Raw genomic sequence first — 21,478 nt, forward strand, 5'->3', positions numbered from 1 at the left:
TTATTTAGAAATACTTTAATTTTCCAAACAAACTTAGTTTTTAAATTTTATCCTTGGATAAAATAGGAATTTTAAGAGAAAAAATGTATAATTTAACATAAAAGTGAATGTAGGTGCCAAATTGGCACACAGAACAAATTCTAGGTGGCAAACCGCCAAATTGTTTTGTATGGGTGGTAATTGGGCACATGACTCATAGTCTTGGAGGTAAAACTGCAAAAAAAAAAAAAAAAAAAACTTTTTCTATATTCAAGTAATTTTTCAATTTTCTTATCAAATGAGAGGAGAAATTTGAGTTCGAGACCTCAGTTATAGGTGTGATTGTGTGAATTAACTACTAATTAAGATACAATTAAGTTGATATTCTCCAAATCTTCAAATTAGATTTTTTGGTGAATCATATGTTTATTTATTTATTTTTTAAAAAATAAATTACCATATAAGGTGTCATGGTATATATGTAGTATTTCTTTTACTATATTTGTAAACGAAAATCTCCAAAAAAATCCCGTTATAAGTAAATTACCAAGAATGCCAGATTTCATTAGTGTATATTTCCACTATATGACAAACGTACATTATATTTCATTATTTGGTTCTATGAACCCAACCAATTATCATAATATATTTCCATTTTTATTTGGTTCCATGAACCTCCCCAATTATCATTATATTGCCAATGAGGCACTACCAAATGTGCATGAGACCATATGGAACCTAACTAGCTAGCATATATATATAAAAGCAAATGATTCATGCTTCCTGCTTCCTGCTATCCACCAATTAAGAGAAAACTTGTTCAAACAATGATGGCTTCGTTCATAGGAAATGCATTGCAGCTAATGTTGCTTTTGTCGCTCATAACCATATTTGGTGCAGATGCAAGGGAAAAAACAAATGTTAAAGTAACAAATGATTTGGGCGGATCCTTAAACCTTACCGTTCACTGCAAATCCAAAGATGATGATCTTGGTGTTAAAGTGCTCCTCCCTCATCGCTTCTTTGATTTCAGTTTTCGTCCCGACTTCTTTGTCGTGAATACACAATTCTACTGCAACTTTGATTGGTCAGGTGCATCTCACTATTTCGATATATATATACAAGACAGAGACGAGCGAAAGTGTACCATGTGTTGGTGGAGTATACTGCCAACTGGCCCATGCAGATTTAACTGGGACAACAACAAATATGACATTTGTTTCCCATGGAATAAGTCTATTCTCTGAAATCACTAGCTTCACTTTCGACCAGTTCATTATCTTTGGTTTGGTTTTTATGTGCAATGAAAAATAATGGAATTCATATCATCATGTGTCAATTTTTATTTTGAATAAATAATACGAGTTTGATAGTTATAACACACCACTAAGAGTAAACATAAGTAAAGCTATATATGAATTTGAGTAAGAAGAGGGATTCTTATGGTTTCTACATATCACACATATACCAATGAACCTGTTGTTTTTGTTTTGTTTTGTTTTTTTTATGTGAGATTCAACTATTTACCTGCTCATGGATTCATGGTACCCCATAGCACAAGGGGTGACATTTACCCTCGTGTCTCACACAGCCAAGTCGCTCAGTTGCTCTAATATCGTTAATTAAAAAGGGTAGTTTACCTAAAAGATCAAAATGAGAAATTTGATCGACCACAGTCTATCCGACCTAAAATTTACTTCTTAAGAAAAAATTAGGACCGAGCGCTCGGTAGCTGTAGATGCAACTTGCATCTGCACCCTAAAAATAGTATAAGCAACTCAAAAATTATCTCAAAATGTCCAAAAAATTGCAGATGCAACTTCAAAATTAGCTCAAATATAGATGATGCATATTAAAAAGCTTTGATCGAAGATGTAGATGCAGTTGCATCTGTCGAACCCTTGGCAAGAATGCTGAACAACAACCTGTTTTAAACTGACAAATGTGTTAGAGCCCACTTGGTACCTAGTGGGCTTGAGGGCTCTATAATATAGGTTTAGATCCTAATGAAGTTGTGTAATTGGGGTATAACACAAATATCATGAACGATCCCTTTCGTCTTAACAAGCACTCTAGGGAACAAAGGTTAAAATACCTAAATTGGCATACAAATGCTATATATATGGCCTATTATTTAGTTTGCCCCTGCAAGTATTTCGAATTCTCACATCACTCCCCTGATGTTTGTTTTGTCTCAAGATACCCCATGAAGTTATATCTCATGTCTCACATCACCCTCTATTGTTTGTTTTGTCTCACGTTACCCCCTAATATTATATCTCGTATCTCACATCACCCCTGATGTTTGTTTTGTCTCACGTTACCCCCTGATGTTATATCTCGTGTCTCACATCACCCCTTGATGTTTGTTTTGTCTCACGTTACCCCCTGATGTTATATATCGTATCTCACTTAACCCGGTTCCGTTAAATCCGTCAATATCAACTGTTAGAAGTGCTGATGTGGTATCCACGTGTGCATAATAATTATTTAATTTTTAAAATTAGAGTATTTTAAAAAAAATTAAAGAAAATTATTTAGAAATTCTTTTGTAATTTTCCAAACAAACTTAGTTTTCCAAGGATAAAATAGGAATTTTAGGACATAGAATATATGATTTTAAAAAAAAGTGAATGTAGGTGCCAAATTGGCACACATAACAAATTCTGGGTGGCAAATGGCCAAAATTTTTTTTGTGGGTGGTAATTGGGCACATGACTCATAGTCTGTGTGGTAAATGTGCAAAAAAACCTTTTTTAATTATATTCAAGTAATTTTTTAGTTTTCTTATCAAATGAGAGGAACAATTTGAATTCGAGATAGATCTCGATTATATATAGGTGTGAATGCTCTTAACTACTAAGATACAAGTTGATCTCCAAATCCTCAAATTAATTTTTTTTATGAATCATTTTTTTTTTGTAAATAAATCACCATATAAGGTACATAGTATCTTTTACTATATGTTTGTAAACGAAAATCTCCAAAAAAAAATCCTGTTATAAGTAAATTACCAAGAATGCCAGATTTCATTAGTGTGGATTTCCACTATATGATCGACAAACGTACATTATATTTAATTATTTGGTTCTATGAACCCCACCAATTATCATAATATATGCCCATTTTTATTTGGTTCCATGAACCTCCCCAATTATCATTATATTGCCAATTAGGCACTACCAAATGTGCATGACATCATACGGAACCTAACTAGCTAGCATATATATATAAGCAAATGATTCATGCTTCCGGCTATCCACCAATTAAGAGAAAACTTGTTCAAACAGTCATGGCTTCATTCACAGGAAATGTATTGCAGTTAATGCTACTTTTGTCTCTCATAACCATATTTGGTGCAGATGCAAGGGAAAAAACAAATGCTAAAGTAAAAAACTATTTGGGTGGATCCTTAAACCTTACTGTTCACTGCAAATCCAAAGATGATGATCTTGGTGTTAAAGTGCTCCTCCCCAATTACTTCTTTGATTTCAGTTTTCATACCAGCATAATTTTCGTTAATACACTATTCTTCTGCAGCTTTGAGTGGCCAGGTGTATTTCATTATTTCGATATATATATATATATATATACAAGAGAGAGATGAACCAAGATGTACTAAGCCTTAGTTTGGGATTGCTGTGAAAAAAAAAACAATTGTGAAGTAAAGCAGCTGTGAAGTAAAGCAGTTGAGTGTTTGGTAAACTCTATTTTCAAAAGTGTTGTGAGTATAAAAGCAGTATGAAGGTGTTTAGTAAATTGTAATGTAAAACTGCTGTGGCTATTTATAATTACTAAAATGAGGGTGGGTAAAATAAAATTTACATTTTTGCTGTTATTCACTGCAGCTTTCAAAAGCACCTACAAACTTGCTTTCTATTTTTGTTGTGGGGAGTTAAAAATTGTGGGGCAAAGCACTTTTTCATTTTTTTTACAAAATACCAAAACTGCTGTGAGTGATTGAGAATTGTCATCCACAGCAGCTTTTGAGTCCTCCACAACAATCTCAAATGGGGCCTAAGTGTTGGTGAAGTATAAGCCCAACTAGCCCATGTAGGTTTAACTGGAACCACAACAAATATAACCTCTGTTTCAAGTAGAATAAGAAGTTTATTCCCAAAAATCACTTGCTTCACGCTGGACCAGTTCATTATCTTTGGTTGGTTTTTATGTGTAAAGAAAATTAAATAATCGAACTCATATCAACATGTGTCAAGTTTCATTAAATAATACGAGTTTGGTTGTTTTTTTTTTTTTTTGTCAAATATTTTTTACTTGTTTGGATAATATAGGCTTGATATATAGTTGCCAGAGGTCATGATAACTGGATCGACTTTATAGTCCCGAGAACTAAATTTTTCTTTGGAAAATTTTATAAAACAACTCTTTTTAATGAAGGGCTTATGTTAATAGCCTTGACGGAAAAATTGTTACATTTTATAGCTCTTTGGCCATTTTCAAACAAAAATATCCCTTATGGTCGACAAAAAATAATTGCAGAACCATCTAAAGTGACAGCAGCCAGTTCATCTTTTGATGAACAACTCAGATTTGCTCTAACAAAAACCTAGAATGCAACCCATCAATTTCAAATTGATCATTGAAATTGATCCAACTTTCAAGTGAAAATCCCTCTGGATGGTTTGGTTGGCCTACTTACGGTGGTGGGACCGTGAGAGTAATGAGGCTTGAGCTTAAGTATGGAAGGTTTTCTAGATATAATGTATTTATTTTAAATGGATTTGTAGTTTTTTTTAAGGAAAAATATGGAACTTTATCCCATAAATTATTCACCAACCAAAGAGGCTCAGAATCAGCATCTAACCAAAGATTAAAACCGGAAATAAGACAAAGCTAGCATACGCACATGACAACATTAAAAATGGATCTAGATCGGAAAAAAAATATAGGGAGACTTCCATTTAGGTCATTTAGTTTTATAATATACTGACTAAAGGCTTATGATTTTTAAAATTCTAACTAAAGTCCAATAATATTATAACCATTCCATGTTACATAATATTGGTGCATTAATTTCAATTTTTTTCACACATATAAAGCCTCGAGTGCTCGGCAACAATTTTCAAGTGTTCGGCAATGCATTTTTACTTATTCTTCAAGCCCTGATTTATCGGTTTTATATTAATTTTTAACTCTGAGCTTAGAGTTAAAACATAATATGCAGCCTCCACAAATCTCATTTTATACCCTAGGAAGGTATGAGACTATGAGGTGAACTCGTACCCTATACCCTAAAAAAATAAAAATAAAAATGATATATTTATTTGACAAGTCAATGGTCAAAGGACTTTATTTAGCAAAAAAAAAAAGCCATAAGGTTTTTTTTCAAATAAGAAATATTATTAGAAGGACTAAACACTAATTTTTAAAAAAATATATATAGTGTGGGTTTACCTTACATCATGTCATCGTGAGTTCTTAGACTTGAATATAATGGTCTATTTACTTTTCAATTTTTTTTTTTTTTTTTTTTTTTTTTTTTTTTTTTTTTCCGAAGAGGTTTGAAATGGGAACAATAAACAGCAATCAACGGTTTGGTGTTCTTGAGATTATAATATTACTTTTCTCAAGATGAGGATAACACACACATATATGGTGAGTCCTAGAGATCGATGTGGTCCTTACTACCTAATTCTATCAAATGCATTTATATTTTACACCAAAGATGACGATTCTCTACGGGGTTGTTTTGTCAAGCCATGCATACTTTGAAATTCTTATTTGATTTATTAATCTTTATTCCACAGCTCTCATCCATACCATGACGTCCAACTAAAACAAAACTTGCACAATGGAGTAGGAGCAGACCCAAGATTAAAGAGTGATGCTATATTTGCGCACTTTTTTTTTTTTTTTTCACATTCTTTTCTTATTTTTTCTCATTTCACAACCCCACACTCATCTCCAATTGAATTTTTTCATACACACACTCCTCTCAATTATCATAATATCCCTATTTTATCTATTTCAAAAAAAAAAAAAAAAAAACACCCAACCCCTCCCCCTCCATCACCCGGCTACCTCCACCTTTCACCCGACCCACACTCTCTCACTCTCTCTCTCTCTCTCTCTCTCTCTCTCTCTCTCTCTCTCTCTCTCTCTCTCTCTCTCTCTCTCTCTCTCTCTCTCTCTCTCTCTCTCTCTCTCTCTCTTCGAACATCCACTTGAAAAAAAATTTGAAGGTTCAGTTGGGCTTAAGCTTTCCGGCGATTTCTTGCGGGTGTGAGTGGTTTGCCGGTAAGGGGATCGAGTTCTGGGGAGTATTTTCCGACCGATGGGGTGACTAGTGGTGGCCGAAGGAGGGAGTGGTGGTGTTGGGCTGGCGGTGGAGGCTAAGTTGGGGAGTCGGGGAAGATAGAGGGAGCTTTTAGGGGGGTTCTCCTTCCCTGTTGGATTAAGAGTTGTAAAGAGAGAGTGAAGGGCTGGGGTTGGGTTTTGGGGAGAGAGAAAGAGGAGGGGATGGGGGTGGGGTGGTCGGCGGAGTAAGAGGGAAGGAGAGAGAGAAAGAGAGGGGGATGGGCCGGGGTAGTCGCCAGTCTTGACGGGGAGAGGCTGGGCTGGGGTGGTTGGCGGGGTGGTCGGCGGTGTACAAATAGCCTTCAGTCCCTTTTGTTTTGGTAAAATTATGTTTCTCTCCTTCTGCTAAGCCTTCAGTCACCTTCTTCAAATATCAAGTCCCCAATATTCTAAAATGAAAGTAGTTTGCAATTTGGGCACGGGGGTTTTCTCAACAAATGTATTTAAAACAAGAGATCCCCTCCTGCGCGCACTCCATTTCTGATATTAATTTTAAAGTTTAGATTTTCTGTTTTAGTTTTATTTTTCTAGTTGGTATGGGGTTGGGGGTGCTGTGACGGGGTGAAAGAGGGAAGGGAGATGGGTAGAGAGAAGGAAGGAAAGATAGAGGGATGAGATTTTGGGTAATTTTATTTTGAGTGTTTTTTGTAATTTCACAAATTAAATTTAAGGGTGTGCAAAAAGAAAAAAAGCTTATTAGCATATTTGCCCCTTTACTTTTAGGTTTGTTCTCACTTTGCCCCATTACATTTATTTGTCTCATATATCCCTCTGAACTTTTATGCCGTTTCTTACATTGCCTGATTTCGTCAACTCCGTCAACACTACTGTTAGAAATGTTGACGTGACTTCTATGTGGAGGGGTAATTTCATCTTTTCAGCCATAGAGGATCAATCTTTGCCATGTGTGTGCCATGTGCTAATTTGTGGGACCCATTATGCCATGTTGGCAACCCTATCACATTTTTTTAATTAAAAATATAAAACTGAAATTTTAATTAAAAAAATAGGATTTTTTTCTCCAATTGTGCATGATGGGTTTAAGGTGGGGACTGAGAAGGGCGGGGGTGTTCGAGGGGTTGTGTGAGGGCACGGGATGGATGGGTTGCCGGATTTGGGGGCTTGCTGGTGGCCGGAGGGATTTGCAGCAGCAGAGGCTTTCGTCGACCAAGCGGAAGGAAGCGTCGTCCAAACTTGGGATTCTAGATTCTTCAAGGTTTTTTGGGAGATCATCGGAGTTTGATGTGGAAGGGGCTAGGTGGGGGCAGGGGAGGGTTTGGGGGAAAAGCTGGGTGGGGGTGGACCAACCTAGGGCTGGGCGGCGTGGGGTGGATTGGGGCAAAGCGAGGGAGGGGAGGGGTGGGGTTGGAGTTGGGGTTGGGGCCAAGTGGTACGGGGCTTGGCTAGGCTGGGATAAGTTAGGGCTGTGTGGGGCGTGGGAGAGGGAGAGAGAGAGAGAAAAAAAAAACAGAGAGGAGGAAGTTAAAAGGGGTTGGCATGTGCAATGGGTGGAGAGGGAGGGGTGGCCGGCATGTGCAGTGGGGTGGGGAGGGAGGGAGGGAGAGGTTTGTTTTTTTTTTTTAATTGAATTTTAAAGATTTTATTTTTAAAATATTATCTTAATTTAAAGTTTTATTGTTTTATTAATTTAAATATTGTTTTAAATATATTTTACTATTGAAATGACAAAATTACCTTTCCACGTCATCATTTTTAACTGTGGTGTAGACAGAGTTGACGGAATCGGGCAATGTGGGAAACGGCATAAAAGTTCAGGGGGTTATATGAGATAAATAAATGTGCAGGAGCAAGGTGAGAAAAAACCTAAAAGTCAAGGGGCAAATATGCTATTAAGCCAAGAAAAAAAAAAGGCACTACAAGAAAAAAAGGTTTGGGAGAGGAACGAAATTCGTCACCCAAAGTCGAGTTTCGTCGCCCAATCGATGACGCCCAAGAGTTTTGGGCGACAAACCAGTAAATTTTGTCGCCCAAAGACACCTAGGGCAACAGATTTGTTTCGTCTCTTGAAGCATATAATTCCTCGCCCAAAGCATGTTTTTCGTCGCCCAAATCATGTTTTGGGCGAGGAATAAGGAAGTTCGTCGCCCAAAGCATGTTTGGGAGAGAAAAAACTAATTTCCTCGCTAGAACATGCTTTGGGCGACAAACAATTTCGTCGCCCAAACATACTTTGGGCGACGAACCTCCTTATTCCTCACCCAAAATGTGTTTAGGCGACAGACAGTTTCGTCGCCCAAACATGCTTTGGGAGAGGAATAGGGAGGTTCGTCGCCCAAACACATTTTGGGGGAGGAATAAGGAGATTCCTTGCCCAAAGCATGTTTGGGCGACGAACAATTTCGTTGCCTAAACATATTTTATTTTTTAAAAAAATTTTTTATTTAAATTATATATTTGAATTTAATATTTAAAAGAAAAATCTTTATTCAAAAACTATATAAAACAAAATTAATAAATTTATACATTCAAATATCCATACAAAGTATGAACAATTTAATACTGTATGCAAATATAATTAGTACATATAATCACTAATGGCCCCCTAGGTCAGTAGCATCATCGGCACCGGTGGAGGAGTCTGGCATGCACTGGTCAATGTTCGGCGGCAGCACAAACCCAGGTACAATCCTGGCCAACTAGCCAAACATCTGCTGCACCTTACTCGTTTGCTCCGCATATGCGGCTCTCGATTCTTCTAGCTGACCCTTCAACAGCTGCACTTCAGTGGACAGGTTGACTAATTCTGCAGATGGCTGAGACGAAGACTCGGCGCTGAGATCACGAACCCGACCCGCTCCCATTCCGCGTATCTCCCTACCACGCCTAACACCCAGTGTCTCCGTCATAATATGAAGACCGGCATCACGATCAGGGACTGAGATCGACTCCAACGGAGTGTCCGAAGGGTACTGGCTGGCCACCTCCTCCAAATAACTCGCCTTCTTGGCGAACATCTCAGCCTTCAAAATGTTATACACAAGTTAGGAATTAGGAAATCAAATACAAATATTAAAAATTGTGAAATAAAACTAAAATATAAAAAACTAACATGCTTCGCCTTGCCCTTGTTGTTGCCGGGTCGGGCATAAACATCCCCGTAGTTGTCGAGCTCCGGAAATTGCGAACCAGCTTGAAAATGAATGTAATGTTGACAAAAACTCAAACAATACTAAGAAATATATATATTAAATTAAATAATAGCGCACCTGACGATACGACTCCACCCGGTATGAAAAGGGCATGGAACCACCATGATGATCAATCCTTGCGGGCGCTTTCCGGTTCTTAAGATTGGCATTCGACTTCCTCTGTTAAATATTAAGCAAATTGTAAATGTATTAGTGCATACACAATAAAGGAATAACATAAGAAAAAATAATTTTGAAGTCTTAAAATGATATAACATATCAAAAATTCCGGACTCTGAAAATGAGTGCACAACCACTGCCACTGATCAAGTCAAGATGCCATCTCCGGAGGAGGGTTAGCCAATGCCTCAGCTGCCGATCCAAACATGTTATATTTCCTGTGCAGCTCGTGCTTCCATTGTGTGTAAACTTTTCTCAATAACTTCTCCATATACCTAGCTACATCCGGATCCTCCATCCGAATGTCATAGTTTACCTGAACAAAAAAATTATTAAATTGTTAGAAATGATAAAATTAATCATTTTGTATTAATCAAAATATACTCACAGAAATGGAGCCCATAATGCTCCTCTTGATGGCGTCATCAACCTTTTTCCAACTGGGGAAAAACATAGGGTAGTCGGCACAGATAATTGCTCTGACAAAGGAAGCGAAAGTACTATGGACCTCCTTGCTCGGTCGTAGGTGATCTTGCTGAAGAACGATTCGAATCCTCTTGTTCGTCGTGCGCGTGATTCGGGACGCCTTTAACCCTCTACTTATCCCCCTCGTGGTTTTGGTACCTAGAAAAACAAAAATAACATGTTAATTTCACAGTAATCTTATAACATCTAAATAAAATTAAACATAAACACAAATGCTGTGAAAACGTTTTTCTTACTCTCTGATGATGAGGCAGTACGAGTGAATGACGCAACATTCTCATATACACCATAACGGTGACCACGTCGGGCCCTCCGTGTCGACTGAATCGCAGACCCCGTACTAGATGAGAGATCTGGGGCTATCGCCGGGGTCGATTCACCCTGGGCTATGAGGTCGGGTTGTACTGCAGGGGCGGGCTGGGCTGCAGAGGCGGACATGGATGCTGAACTGGACCTCCGAGATCCACCCCTATTCGAGATCAAACTTATCTGCACAATTCAATAAATATTTATGTTAGTCACCAATCTAAAGTAATGACTTACTAATCTGAATCACCAGTAGAAATACTTATTTCATCATCATCATCATCATCATCATCATCATTGATACCATCAACATCAACATCATCGTCTTCATCATCATCATCATCATCATCATCATCATCATCATCATCATCATCATCATCATCATCATCATCGATGAAATCATTAACATCAATTCGAGGAAGTGGCCTAAGATAAATTGATAATGCATCGGTGTCGACTGAATCGCAGACCCCGTACTAGATGAGAGATCTGGGGCTATCGCCGGGGTCGATTCGCCCTGGGCTATGAGGTCGGGTTGTACTGCAGGGGCGGGCTGGGCTGCAGAGGCGGACATGGATGCTGAACTGGACCTCCGAGATCCACCCCTGTTCGAGATCAAACTTATCTGCACAATTCAATAAATATTTATGTTAGTCACCAATCTAAAGTAATGACTTACTAATCTGAATCACCAGTAGAAATACTTATTTCATCATCATCATCATCATCATCATCATCATCATCATCATCATCATCATCGATGAAATCATTAACATCAATTCGAGGAAGTGGCCTAAGATAAATTGATAATGCATCGATCTCAATTGGAGGAACGTCATGTATCTCGACTTGTTGTATGATAACATCATTGTTGTATGAATTGGGTATGGTCGAAGATAAATCTTCTTGATAGGCCACGTCATCCTGATTTTCTTTTTCTGGAATATCCCATATATTTCGATTATGAATTATCTGAGCTACTTTTCAACCCACACCTGCCTTAGTATCATCCAGATAACATACTGGATTCGCCATTGTGGCAAGAATGAATGGATTATTCTCATACCATCGAGTGTTTGTGTTCACAGATATTAAGTCGTAATCGAGTTTAATACTGTTGTTCCTATTCGGGTCTGTATTAAACCAATGACACTTAAATAACACAACTTGAAAGCGATGCGAGTACAACACTTGATGTACACTCGTCAGCTTGCCGTAGAAATCTACCGTGCCAGTCTCCAAGTTCTCTACACGAACCCCGCTATTTTGAGTGCTCAAGATGACATCTCGTTCTACAGTTAAAAACTTAACTCCATTCACATTACATCCGGAAAACGTTTCAACTCATTGAATGTCACTCGCCAAACTCATTAACTCCTTATATAATGGCAAATTATCATCAGTCAGCTTTTCCATCTGTTAAAAGACAATGTAATTAATATATTACAAAAAACATACAGACACATGAACGAACTGATCATTATTGTCAGTAATCACTTACTTGTTCCTTAAACCATTTAGGAAACAATTTTCGATGCTTTTTCTGTACACGTTCCCTGTCCCATCTTGGATAGTCGCGATTCATTAGTTCCTCGTGCTCAATGCGTAAAGAGTCAACTTCTTCGCAATTGTTGAGTATGAACCAATGAGCCACCTCCATATCATGTTTCGAGAATTCAACAACTGGTTTAGGGGCTTCGCCAAATGGTCGTGTAATTTGAGAAAAGACAGAAAGTGTCTCATTTTTTTCACCACCGGCGTCGTTGCGTTGGTGCTGATTGAATGACGTCTCAATACTGCTGAGATACATTGCACAGTACGTGATGAATTCATTTGCAATGTATGCCTCTGCTATGGAGCCTTCAGGGCGTGCCCTGTTTCGGACGAACTTTTTGTAATTACTCAACATTCTGCAAATCTAAGTACATAGTGGGAAAACTTGTATGAGTAACATAGAGCTAAACTTGGAGAATAGTAATGAAAAAGTTTAGGAATTGTTACCTTTCTATTGAGTACATCCACCGATAACTGACCAGCCCAACAAGAATTGCCTCTTGCGGTAAATGTATCATCAAATGAATCATTATATCAAAAAAGGCCGATTGAAATATTTGTTCAAATTTGCATAGGATGTACACAATCTCATCTTTCAATTTTGACATGTCCGACACACGCAACGTCTTAGCGCATATATGCTGAAAGAACCTCGACAACCCAACAATCGGTTCAATTACATCTTTGGGCAAAAATTTTCGAATACCCACTGGAAGCAGACGTTGCAATAAAACATGACAATCATGACTTTTCAAGCCCAAAATTTTTCCAGAGACGATTTTCACATTTCGTGAGATATTGGCCGCATATCCATCTGAAAATTTGATCGATGCAAGAAACTTTAAGAATTCTTTCTTATCCCCAGGCTTCACGGTATAAAATGGATGTTTCTTTATCATTTTATCACCCTTCTTCGTTAACCACAAATGTTTCCTGATGCCCATTTCTTGCAAATCTTGTCGAGCCTTAATTGTGTCCTTTGATTTTCTATCAATGCCCAAAATTGTCCCCACCAAACTTTCGCACACGTTCTTTTCAATATGCATTACATTGAGATTGTACTTGATTTTCAACTTGGACCAATACTCCAACTCGAAGAATATCAACTTGTTCGTCCAATTTAGATGTACAGGTGACCTTGGCATATTTCGTTTTTTGTTAGAGGGATGTTTACCAATCCGGCCAAATTCTAAGTTATTCAACTGTCTCAAGATGTCATCACCAGATAATTCTTTAGGTTTCACACCCATCTTTTTTTTTTCGTCAAAGGCATTCTTATTGTGATGCCATTTATGATCCCCCCGCAACCATCTTTGGTGGCCCATATAACATACTTTACCACTGTGCCAAGCAGAAGTTATATCCTTATTACAAGTAGGACATGCCATATAACCACTGGCCAATTACACGTCATAATTGTGAATTCATTTTTCATGCATTTCCAGAGAGACAAATTATAAGGAACCACGACCACTGGCCAAGTGCTGTGAGATGTGCTCATATTTCCGAATGGATTAAATCCATCAGTAGCAAGTCCTAATCTGACATTTCGTGGATCTGCTGCAAAATCCGGATATATCTTGTCAAATTCTTTCCATGCACTTCCGTCTGCAGGATGTCTCATCACATCATCCTCAACCCGTTTATCTTTGTGCCACCTCATGTCACTTGCAGTATGTGTCGACATGTACAATCTTGGCTTAAGTGGAAAATAACACAACACCTTTTGCGGAATCTGTTTCTTTATCTCTACAGACTTGTTCTTATATCTCGGCTCATTGCACACAGGGCATTTATCCTTCCCTTGGTGTTCTTTGTAAAAAAATACACAATCATTCTTACATGCATGAATCTTTTCATATCCCAAACCGAGATCTTTCAACACCTTATTTGCAAGATAATGGGTTTCAGGTATATGATTGTTCTTTGGAAGCATTCGTTTCAAAATTCTCATCAACTGATCATAACTTCGATTCGAATGTTAATTAAGTACTTTCCAATGCATTATCTCCACAACAGCAGTTAGCACTGAGAACTCTTCACAACCAGAGTACAATTCCAGCTGAGCTTGTTTCAACAATCTCTCGTACTTATCAAACTCTTCTCTTTGGACTTCGGGCAACCCATCGTCTTCATCCATATTATCGCTCTTTGTATCATCCTGATTGACTTCGTGATCAAGCGATGCATATGGATAAGCATCGTTTATTATGCCCATCACTTGGTCATTATCATCACCAAAAGATTCAGTAGGCTGCAGAATTGTTCGAGCATCCGAGGAAGTCGAAGCATAAACTCTCGGTTCACCATAATAATACCATGTCGTATAGTTGTGTGACATCTCATATTTCACCAAATGAATTCTGACCTCACGCACTGTCTTCCATAAAGTGTTGTTACAATTCCGACACAGACACTTTATATTATTCTGAGCATTGACATGTTCCTGTGCAACTTGGATAAAGGACTCGATCCTATACAAATATTCATCACTAACACGATTCGTATTACGTATCCACTGTCGGTCCATGATGCCTGTTTCCATATTACACGACAATTAGAAAAAGATTCGTCACCCTTCTTCGTCTTCTTATGCCTCCAGTAAGGGCCCTATCCCATTCGAGAATACACATATGTGTCGTGGTTGTTGGCTCGCACAACGTAGTTTCGATCTGGAAAAATTTCGGCAGCATCTCCCTATGGTTCTCCAAGTGTACGACCTAGATATTTAAAATAAATATCTAGTATGTACTCGAAGAACACATAGGGAGATGCTGCCGAAATTTTCTCAGATCAAAACCACGTCACATGAACCACTAACCACAACACATAATTGTGCGCTCCCAAACTGTCCATGGGTAATTTGGACAATTCAAGAATCATATTGGAGCGCAAGTCACGCCCAGCGTCCATGTGCGTGTCCAACAGACTCTCAAACAGATCTAAGGTGAATTTAAGTTTAGTGTACAAAGTTATCCGCTGATAACTTCGCACAGGCACTTCGTGCCACATGACCTAACCCAGTACTCGAGAAGTGCTGGACTACGTCATCGGGAATTTTGCAATTACAACTAAATTAAATGTAACATACAAACTAAACTATAATTAATCTAACAATATACATATAAGCATACAAACAAATTATTAAATTTTAGCATTTAAGAACATACAAACTAACTAATCAATCTTATAATTAATTTTAGGGTTAAATACATTTTTGGTCCACAAACTTTGGGCGGTTTCTCAATTTGGTCCACTAATTTTAAAACGTGACAAAAATAACCTCGAATTATCCAATTTGTGTCAATTCAGGATCTTCCGTCCAAATATCTAACGGAGGCTGACGTGGCCGTTAAACGCTGACGTGGCGCACATTCACATGTCACCTCTTTTATTTTATTTTCGGATTTTTTCTATTTTCCTATTTTTATAAATTTTAAAAATTAATTAAAAATAGTTCCAGACTCATAAAAATACACGAAAAATTCCTACGACCTCGTCTTGACTAGTACTTATTTATTATGGGGCCAAATTACTAATTTTCCCTCTGAGAGTTTCCAGAAAATTTGGGAAGTCCAAATTTATTTCTAAGAAATTAAAATACTCTAGACTCTTTGGAAATTCATAGAATAATCTCCCGAGCTTAAAAAAATACGAGGTTTGCACCGTTGGTCTTCTAAAAACTAACAATACCTTTCTCGTGAATACTTGCTACCCAAAAGACCTCTCGGTCTTAGAGGAAAATTAACTATAAATAAATTTGGACTTCCCAAATTTTATGGAAACTCTCAGAGGGCAAATTGGTAATTTGGCACCATAATAAATTAGTACTAGTTAAGACGAGGTTGTAGAAATTTTTCGTATATTTTTATGAGTCCGGAGCTATTTTTAATTAATTTTTAAAGTTTATAAAAATAGAAAAATAGAAAAAATATGAAAATAAAATAAAAGAGGTGACACGTGGCGCACATTCAGTGCGCCACGTATGCGTTTAACGGCCACATCAGCTTCCATTAGATATTTGGACGGAAGATCCTGGATTGACACAAATTGGATAATTCAAGGTTATTTTTGTCACGTTTTAAAATTGATGGACCAAATTGAGAAACCGCTCAAAATTCGTGGACCAAAAATGTATTTAACCCTTAATTTTAACATACAAACTAATTCACTAAAAAAGTTTAATGTAATTATATATGAAACATTAAATACTAAATCATACAAAACATTAACTAAAAGGTAGATTAAACACATACCTCACCAGAAATGCAATTATCCTTCACAACAAATGCAACACTATCCTTCCTTCACCAAAAAAATAAATCATTGTCAAATATTAGCCCAACATCAATCTAAATTAAGATTTCACAATCAAACCACTAAATTAAAAAAAACCACAACATTAACTAATTACCACTAAAATCAGAAATTTCACAACCAATTTATGCAAAATCCACAACAAGTGCAAATTGTCCAATCCTACAAATGCAAAATCCACAATATTAGAAAACATAAAAAACAGAAAATAACAAAACTTAATTAAAAAAACAGAAATTGAAAAAAAAACAAAAATTACCTTGTTTGGTTTCGGTGAGCTGGGTTCGGGTGGGGGGGATTGGGTTTCGGTGGGGGTGGGGGTGGGTTTTCGGGGGAGGGTGGGTTTCGGTGAGTTGGGATGGTGGGGGGTGGGTTTCGGTGGGGGTGGGTTCTCGAGGGAGGGTGGGTTTCGGTGAACTAGGAGGGTGGGGGGTGGGTTTCGGTAGGGGTGGGGGTGGGTTATGGGTTTCGGGGGTGGGTCTCCAATAGGGGGGTGGGTTTTCGAGAGGAGGGAGGAGGAGGGGGTGGGTTTTCGAGTGGAAGAGGTGGGTTTCGGGGGGGTGGGTTGCCGATGGGGGGGTGGGCTTTCGGGAGCAGGGAGGAGGATGAGGGTTTTGGGTTTCGGGGAAAAGAAGAGGGAGGAGGAGGCAGGAGCGGTAGCCGAGAGCAGGGAGGAGGCGGAGCTGAGAAGGAGTGAGTGAGTGAGTGAAGGTAAAGTGAACCCAGAACTGGGTTAAATTGAACGACTTTGGGCGACGAAGATGATTTCGTCGCCTAAAGCACCTTTAGGCGAGGAATTAATGATTTCGTCGCCCAAAGAGCCTTTGGGTGACGAAATCATGTTCGTCGCCCAAAGTCATTGACTTTAGGGCACCATTTCATCCTGCCACAATTTCGGAATTTGGGTAACGCACGTCGCCCAAAGATACATTTCGTCTCCCAAAGTTGATTTTTGGTATGAACCATGATCGTTCATACGTTCGAGCTCCAATGCTAAACTTCTAGATCTCCAATTGACCTAATATTTTAGAGGAATGATCTTTGAGTGACAAACTAATAAATGAACGGTTCGGATTGTTAAAAACACAATTGACATATAAGGTTCTACATATAAATCAGTGGATTTTACACTTAAATAATAAAATTCTATTAACTATTTCGTTCAAACCTTGTCGATTCAATAATTGTCAAGACAATAACGTCATTACAACAATCATAGTCGTTCATCATCTATGTTCATACGCAAAGATCATCCATGCAAAAAATCCGCTCAATCAGAGTTCATCTAGCCGTTCGATTATGATTATAAAAACCATGATCTTCTATACACACTAAATGCTAAACCTAACTTCTACTTCTCCGATTGAGATAATTTTTTGTATGGATGATCTTTGAGTGGAGTACTAGCCAATGATCGGTTCGGATCGTTAAAAACATAATAGAAATATGAGCTTCTACATATAAATACACTTGAAGAGTATAATTCTATTAACTTTTTCGTAGAAATTTAGGAGATTCAACAGTTTGTGAAGACTACAATGTGATTTCAACGATCGAAACCGTTCATTTTATTCGTTTATACTGGAAGATCATCCCTGCAAAAAATCGGCTAAATCGGAATTCATCTTCTACTTCGATTAGTATTAGAAAATTCACGATCGTTCATAAGTTCAACCACCATTACCTAACTTCTACATCTCCGATTGAGCTAATTTTTTGCATGGAAGATCCTTGAGTGGGCAATTAAAAAATGAATGGTTATGATCTTTGAAAATACAATCGTATTTGGGCGAGGAAATTATAAATTTGTCGCCCAAAGTCCCTTTGGGCGACGAAATGTTAAGTTCCTCGCCCAAACCATTATTACAAAACAATCATTCCTACATTCGAGCTCCGATACCAAATGTTTACATCTCCAATTGACCTAATTTTCTGCAAGATTAATCTTTGAATGAGAAACTAATAAATGAACGGTTTGGATCATTGGAAACACGATCAACATATGAGGTTGTACATATACATGAGCGGTTTATACTCAAACATCATTCTTGCAAAAAATCGCCCAAATCGGAATTCATCTACTCCATTTATTAGTATTAGCAAATTCTTGATCGTTCATACATTCGAGCACCGTTAAATAACTTTTACATCTCCAATAATCCTAATTTTTTGCAATGCTGATCTTTCAATGAGGAATTAAAAATTGAATGGTTCGGATCGTTGAAACACGATCGCATTGTATGATTAACATACATATAATTGTACAAAAAAAAAAAGGGAATGACCCTTTGGGGGAGGAATATATATACAAATTCCTCGCCGAAAGTACTTTGGGCGACGAAATATTTTGTCTCCCAAAGTAGGTTTGGGAGACAAATTTAGGTTTTCCTCGCCCAATGCATTTCTCAATTAATATTTTGGCGCGTGAGTTGAGGCGATCAGATCATTTCGTCGCCCAAAGTAACTTTAGGCGAAGAACATGTTATTCGTCGCCCAAAGTGCCAAGTCCGTCGCCCAAATCTGTATGACATTGAGAGACAAATGTTCATATTCGTCGCCCAAAACTACTTTGGGCGACGAATATAGGTTCGTCGCCCAAAGTTTCGTCGCCCAAATATGTTTTTCTTGTAGTGAGGGTGTGCAAATATCAGCGCTCTTTTAAAATGGGGTAGGTTGAACGTCTAAGGTAGTTTCTCGTTATTGTTAGTGATCAACAAATTTTGCAAAATTTCGATAACATCTTATTTGTTTTTATGATATTTCCTAAATTTACATAACCTGTTAAATCACTTTTATAATTATTATCAAATAAAATTCGACGGTACGAGTGAATTTCATTAATAAAAGATAAATATATACCTAGTCAGATCTAATAACATTTTTCCATTTTTCTCACCGATCATCATAACATTTTTCCATTTTTACTTGGTTCTATGAACCTCACCAATTATCACAATATTGCCAATGAGGCAATACCAAATGTGAGACCATATGGAACCTAATTCTAGCAACTATAAAAATAAATGATTCATCCTTCCAGCTTTTCACCAAGAGAAAACATTTTCAAACAATCATGGCTTCGTTTAGTAGAAATGGATTGCAGCTAATGGTGCTTTTGTCGTTGATAACCATATTTGGTGCAGATGGAAAAACACATATATGTTAGAATAACAAACGACTTGGGTAGACCCTTGACCCTTACCGTTCACTCCAAATCCAAAGATAATGATATTGGTGTTAAAAGTGCTTTCCCCGCATGGCTCCTTTGAATTCAGTTTTAACCCAAACCTTTTTTTTTCAAGAATACACAATTCTACAAAAGTTTTGTGTGGCCAGGTGCATTTCACTATTTCGATATATTGATATACATATATATTCAAGTGAGAGGCAAACGAGAGTGTGGTCGCTGTTGGTGGAGTATACTACCAAATGCCCCATGCAGGTTTAACTGGGCGGACAACAAATTTGACGTTTGTTTTCCTTGGAATAAATCTATTTTCTGAGATCGATCACTTGCTTGGTTCTCAACCAATTCATTATCTTTGGTTTTCTTTTTATCTGAAATGAAAAATGATCGAATTCATATCATCATGTATCAATTTAAAATTTTGAACGGCTAATAATTAAGAGTTTGGTTTTTTTCTTTTTGTTTGGTAATTGAGCCCAAATAATAAGAGTTTGGTTGTTTCTTTTTTTGTTTGGTAATTGGTAATTAATAAGAGTTTGAATATAAAATAATCGAACTCAAATAATGATAGTTGTTGGAGGTAGAATTTGTTTTGCCGACATTGTAGACTTGTAGTTCAATGATTAGACATTTCATTAATACATGGATCCAATTGTGATAAAATAAACAGGTGAACAAAAATTTTAAAGTCATACACTAACAACTATATACATATGAATTGAAAAAAGGTTAAGAGGAAAATGTTAAAAAATGAGAATTCAACCTTGATTGAATTCTTAGCATTATGATTGAATTGAAAATTAATGTAATGCCTTGGACAAGAGTAAATATACAATAATTAACAAGCATTAATGTTAAAGTTCTGTGTAATTTTGGGTTATCAAAGTAGCAATTTGATATTAATTAATGAACTAAACTAATATAAAAAGAAAAGGTGCATGGCAAGCTATTTGAATTCAACCCTTTCATAGTTGTTTAATCGAAATTGTAAAGCTTACTGCCCAAGCCATTGAACCTGGCTACATGACAATTTTTAAATGATTATAAATGATTTAGTGAGTCAAAGAAGCTCTTACACATTGTTTTCTCTCAGACAGATCGACATGGCTGAAGTACTGAAGCTACATGGAGCATGGGCAAGTCCATTTAGTTGCAGGGTGATATGGGCTCTGAAGCTGAAAAGCATACCATATGATTGCATAGAGGAAGATCTTGATCCCAACAAAAAAAGTGCTCAACTTCTGAAACACAACCCAGTCCACAAGAAGATCCCAGTTCTGGTTCATGGAGAAAACCCAGTTTGTGAGTCCATGATCATCATCGAATACATAGAAGAAACATGGCCACATAACCCCTTGCTGCCCACTGACCCTTATGAGAGAGCCATGGCTCGGTTCTGGGTCAAATTTGCTGAAGATAAGGTACATATGAACATTCAACAACTATGATATCCATCAATTTTGTGTAGATTTATCTTTTGACCTTTCAATTAAACCAAAAATGTCCCAACAATAAGGAGCCAAAAGTGAATATTTATATGTATGCTATAGGGAGATGTTCTCTTGCCAAATAATCTAATATGTTGTCAAGTTGTCAATTTTTTCTCAACCATTAATTGTCAAGTTGTCACTGATTAGGTGCATATATTTCTTTTCTTTTTTTTGGTCAAGGAGTATATTTCTTATTTGTATACGTTGATTCTGACTTTTTGTGAGGCATGGGGCAAAAATCTAAAATAAGGCCTTTTTATAAACATTTATAGTTTCACAAGCCAAATTGTAGAATATTAATATACAATTATTTTACATACTATGTTAAATTATTCAGCATCAGAAATTGATATCTACCCACTGTTAAAGCACAATTATTATAACGTACATTTTTTTTTTTTTGAGAAAATTTATACGTACATATATATATATAATTCTTCTTGGATGTCATAATTAAAAAAAAAAAAAAATTGGGCCCATTTATAGTTGGTTTGGCTATCTGGACGGTTGCT

The 21,478-nt window shown here is 37.1% G+C and overlaps 2 protein-coding genes across 2 annotated transcripts in view; one reads left to right on the forward strand and one right to left on the reverse strand.

The window, feature by feature from the left end:
• Positions 1-13,329: 13,329 nt before the first annotated feature.
• LOC147293699 (uncharacterized) lies at positions 13,330-14,517 on the reverse strand. The gene is made up of 2 exons (XM_086231115.1): positions 13,966-14,517; positions 13,330-13,857 (listed from the first exon to the last, which is right to left on the reverse strand). Exons 1-2 carry the CDS (start codon positions 14,515-14,517, stop codon positions 13,330-13,332), a joined length of 1,080 nt encoding a protein of 359 aa, XP_086087241.1.
• Positions 14,518-20,579: 6,062 nt separating this feature from the next.
• LOC147293700 (putative glutathione S-transferase) overlaps positions 20,580-21,478 on the forward strand; it is an 11,612-nt gene continuing 10,713 nt past the window's right edge. Inside the window, exon 1 of the mRNA XM_086230519.1 lies at positions 20,580-20,897. Coding sequence (XP_086086645.1) covers positions 20,580-20,897 — 318 coding nt within the window. The remainder of the gene's footprint in view (positions 20,898-21,478) is intronic.

The sequence above is a fragment of the Dryas octopetala genome, chromosome 2 (genome assembly GCF_963921425.1).
Source record: "Dryas octopetala chromosome 2, drDryOcto1.1, whole genome shotgun sequence".
NCBI classification, from domain to species: domain Eukaryota; kingdom Viridiplantae; phylum Streptophyta; class Magnoliopsida; order Rosales; family Rosaceae; genus Dryas; species Dryas octopetala.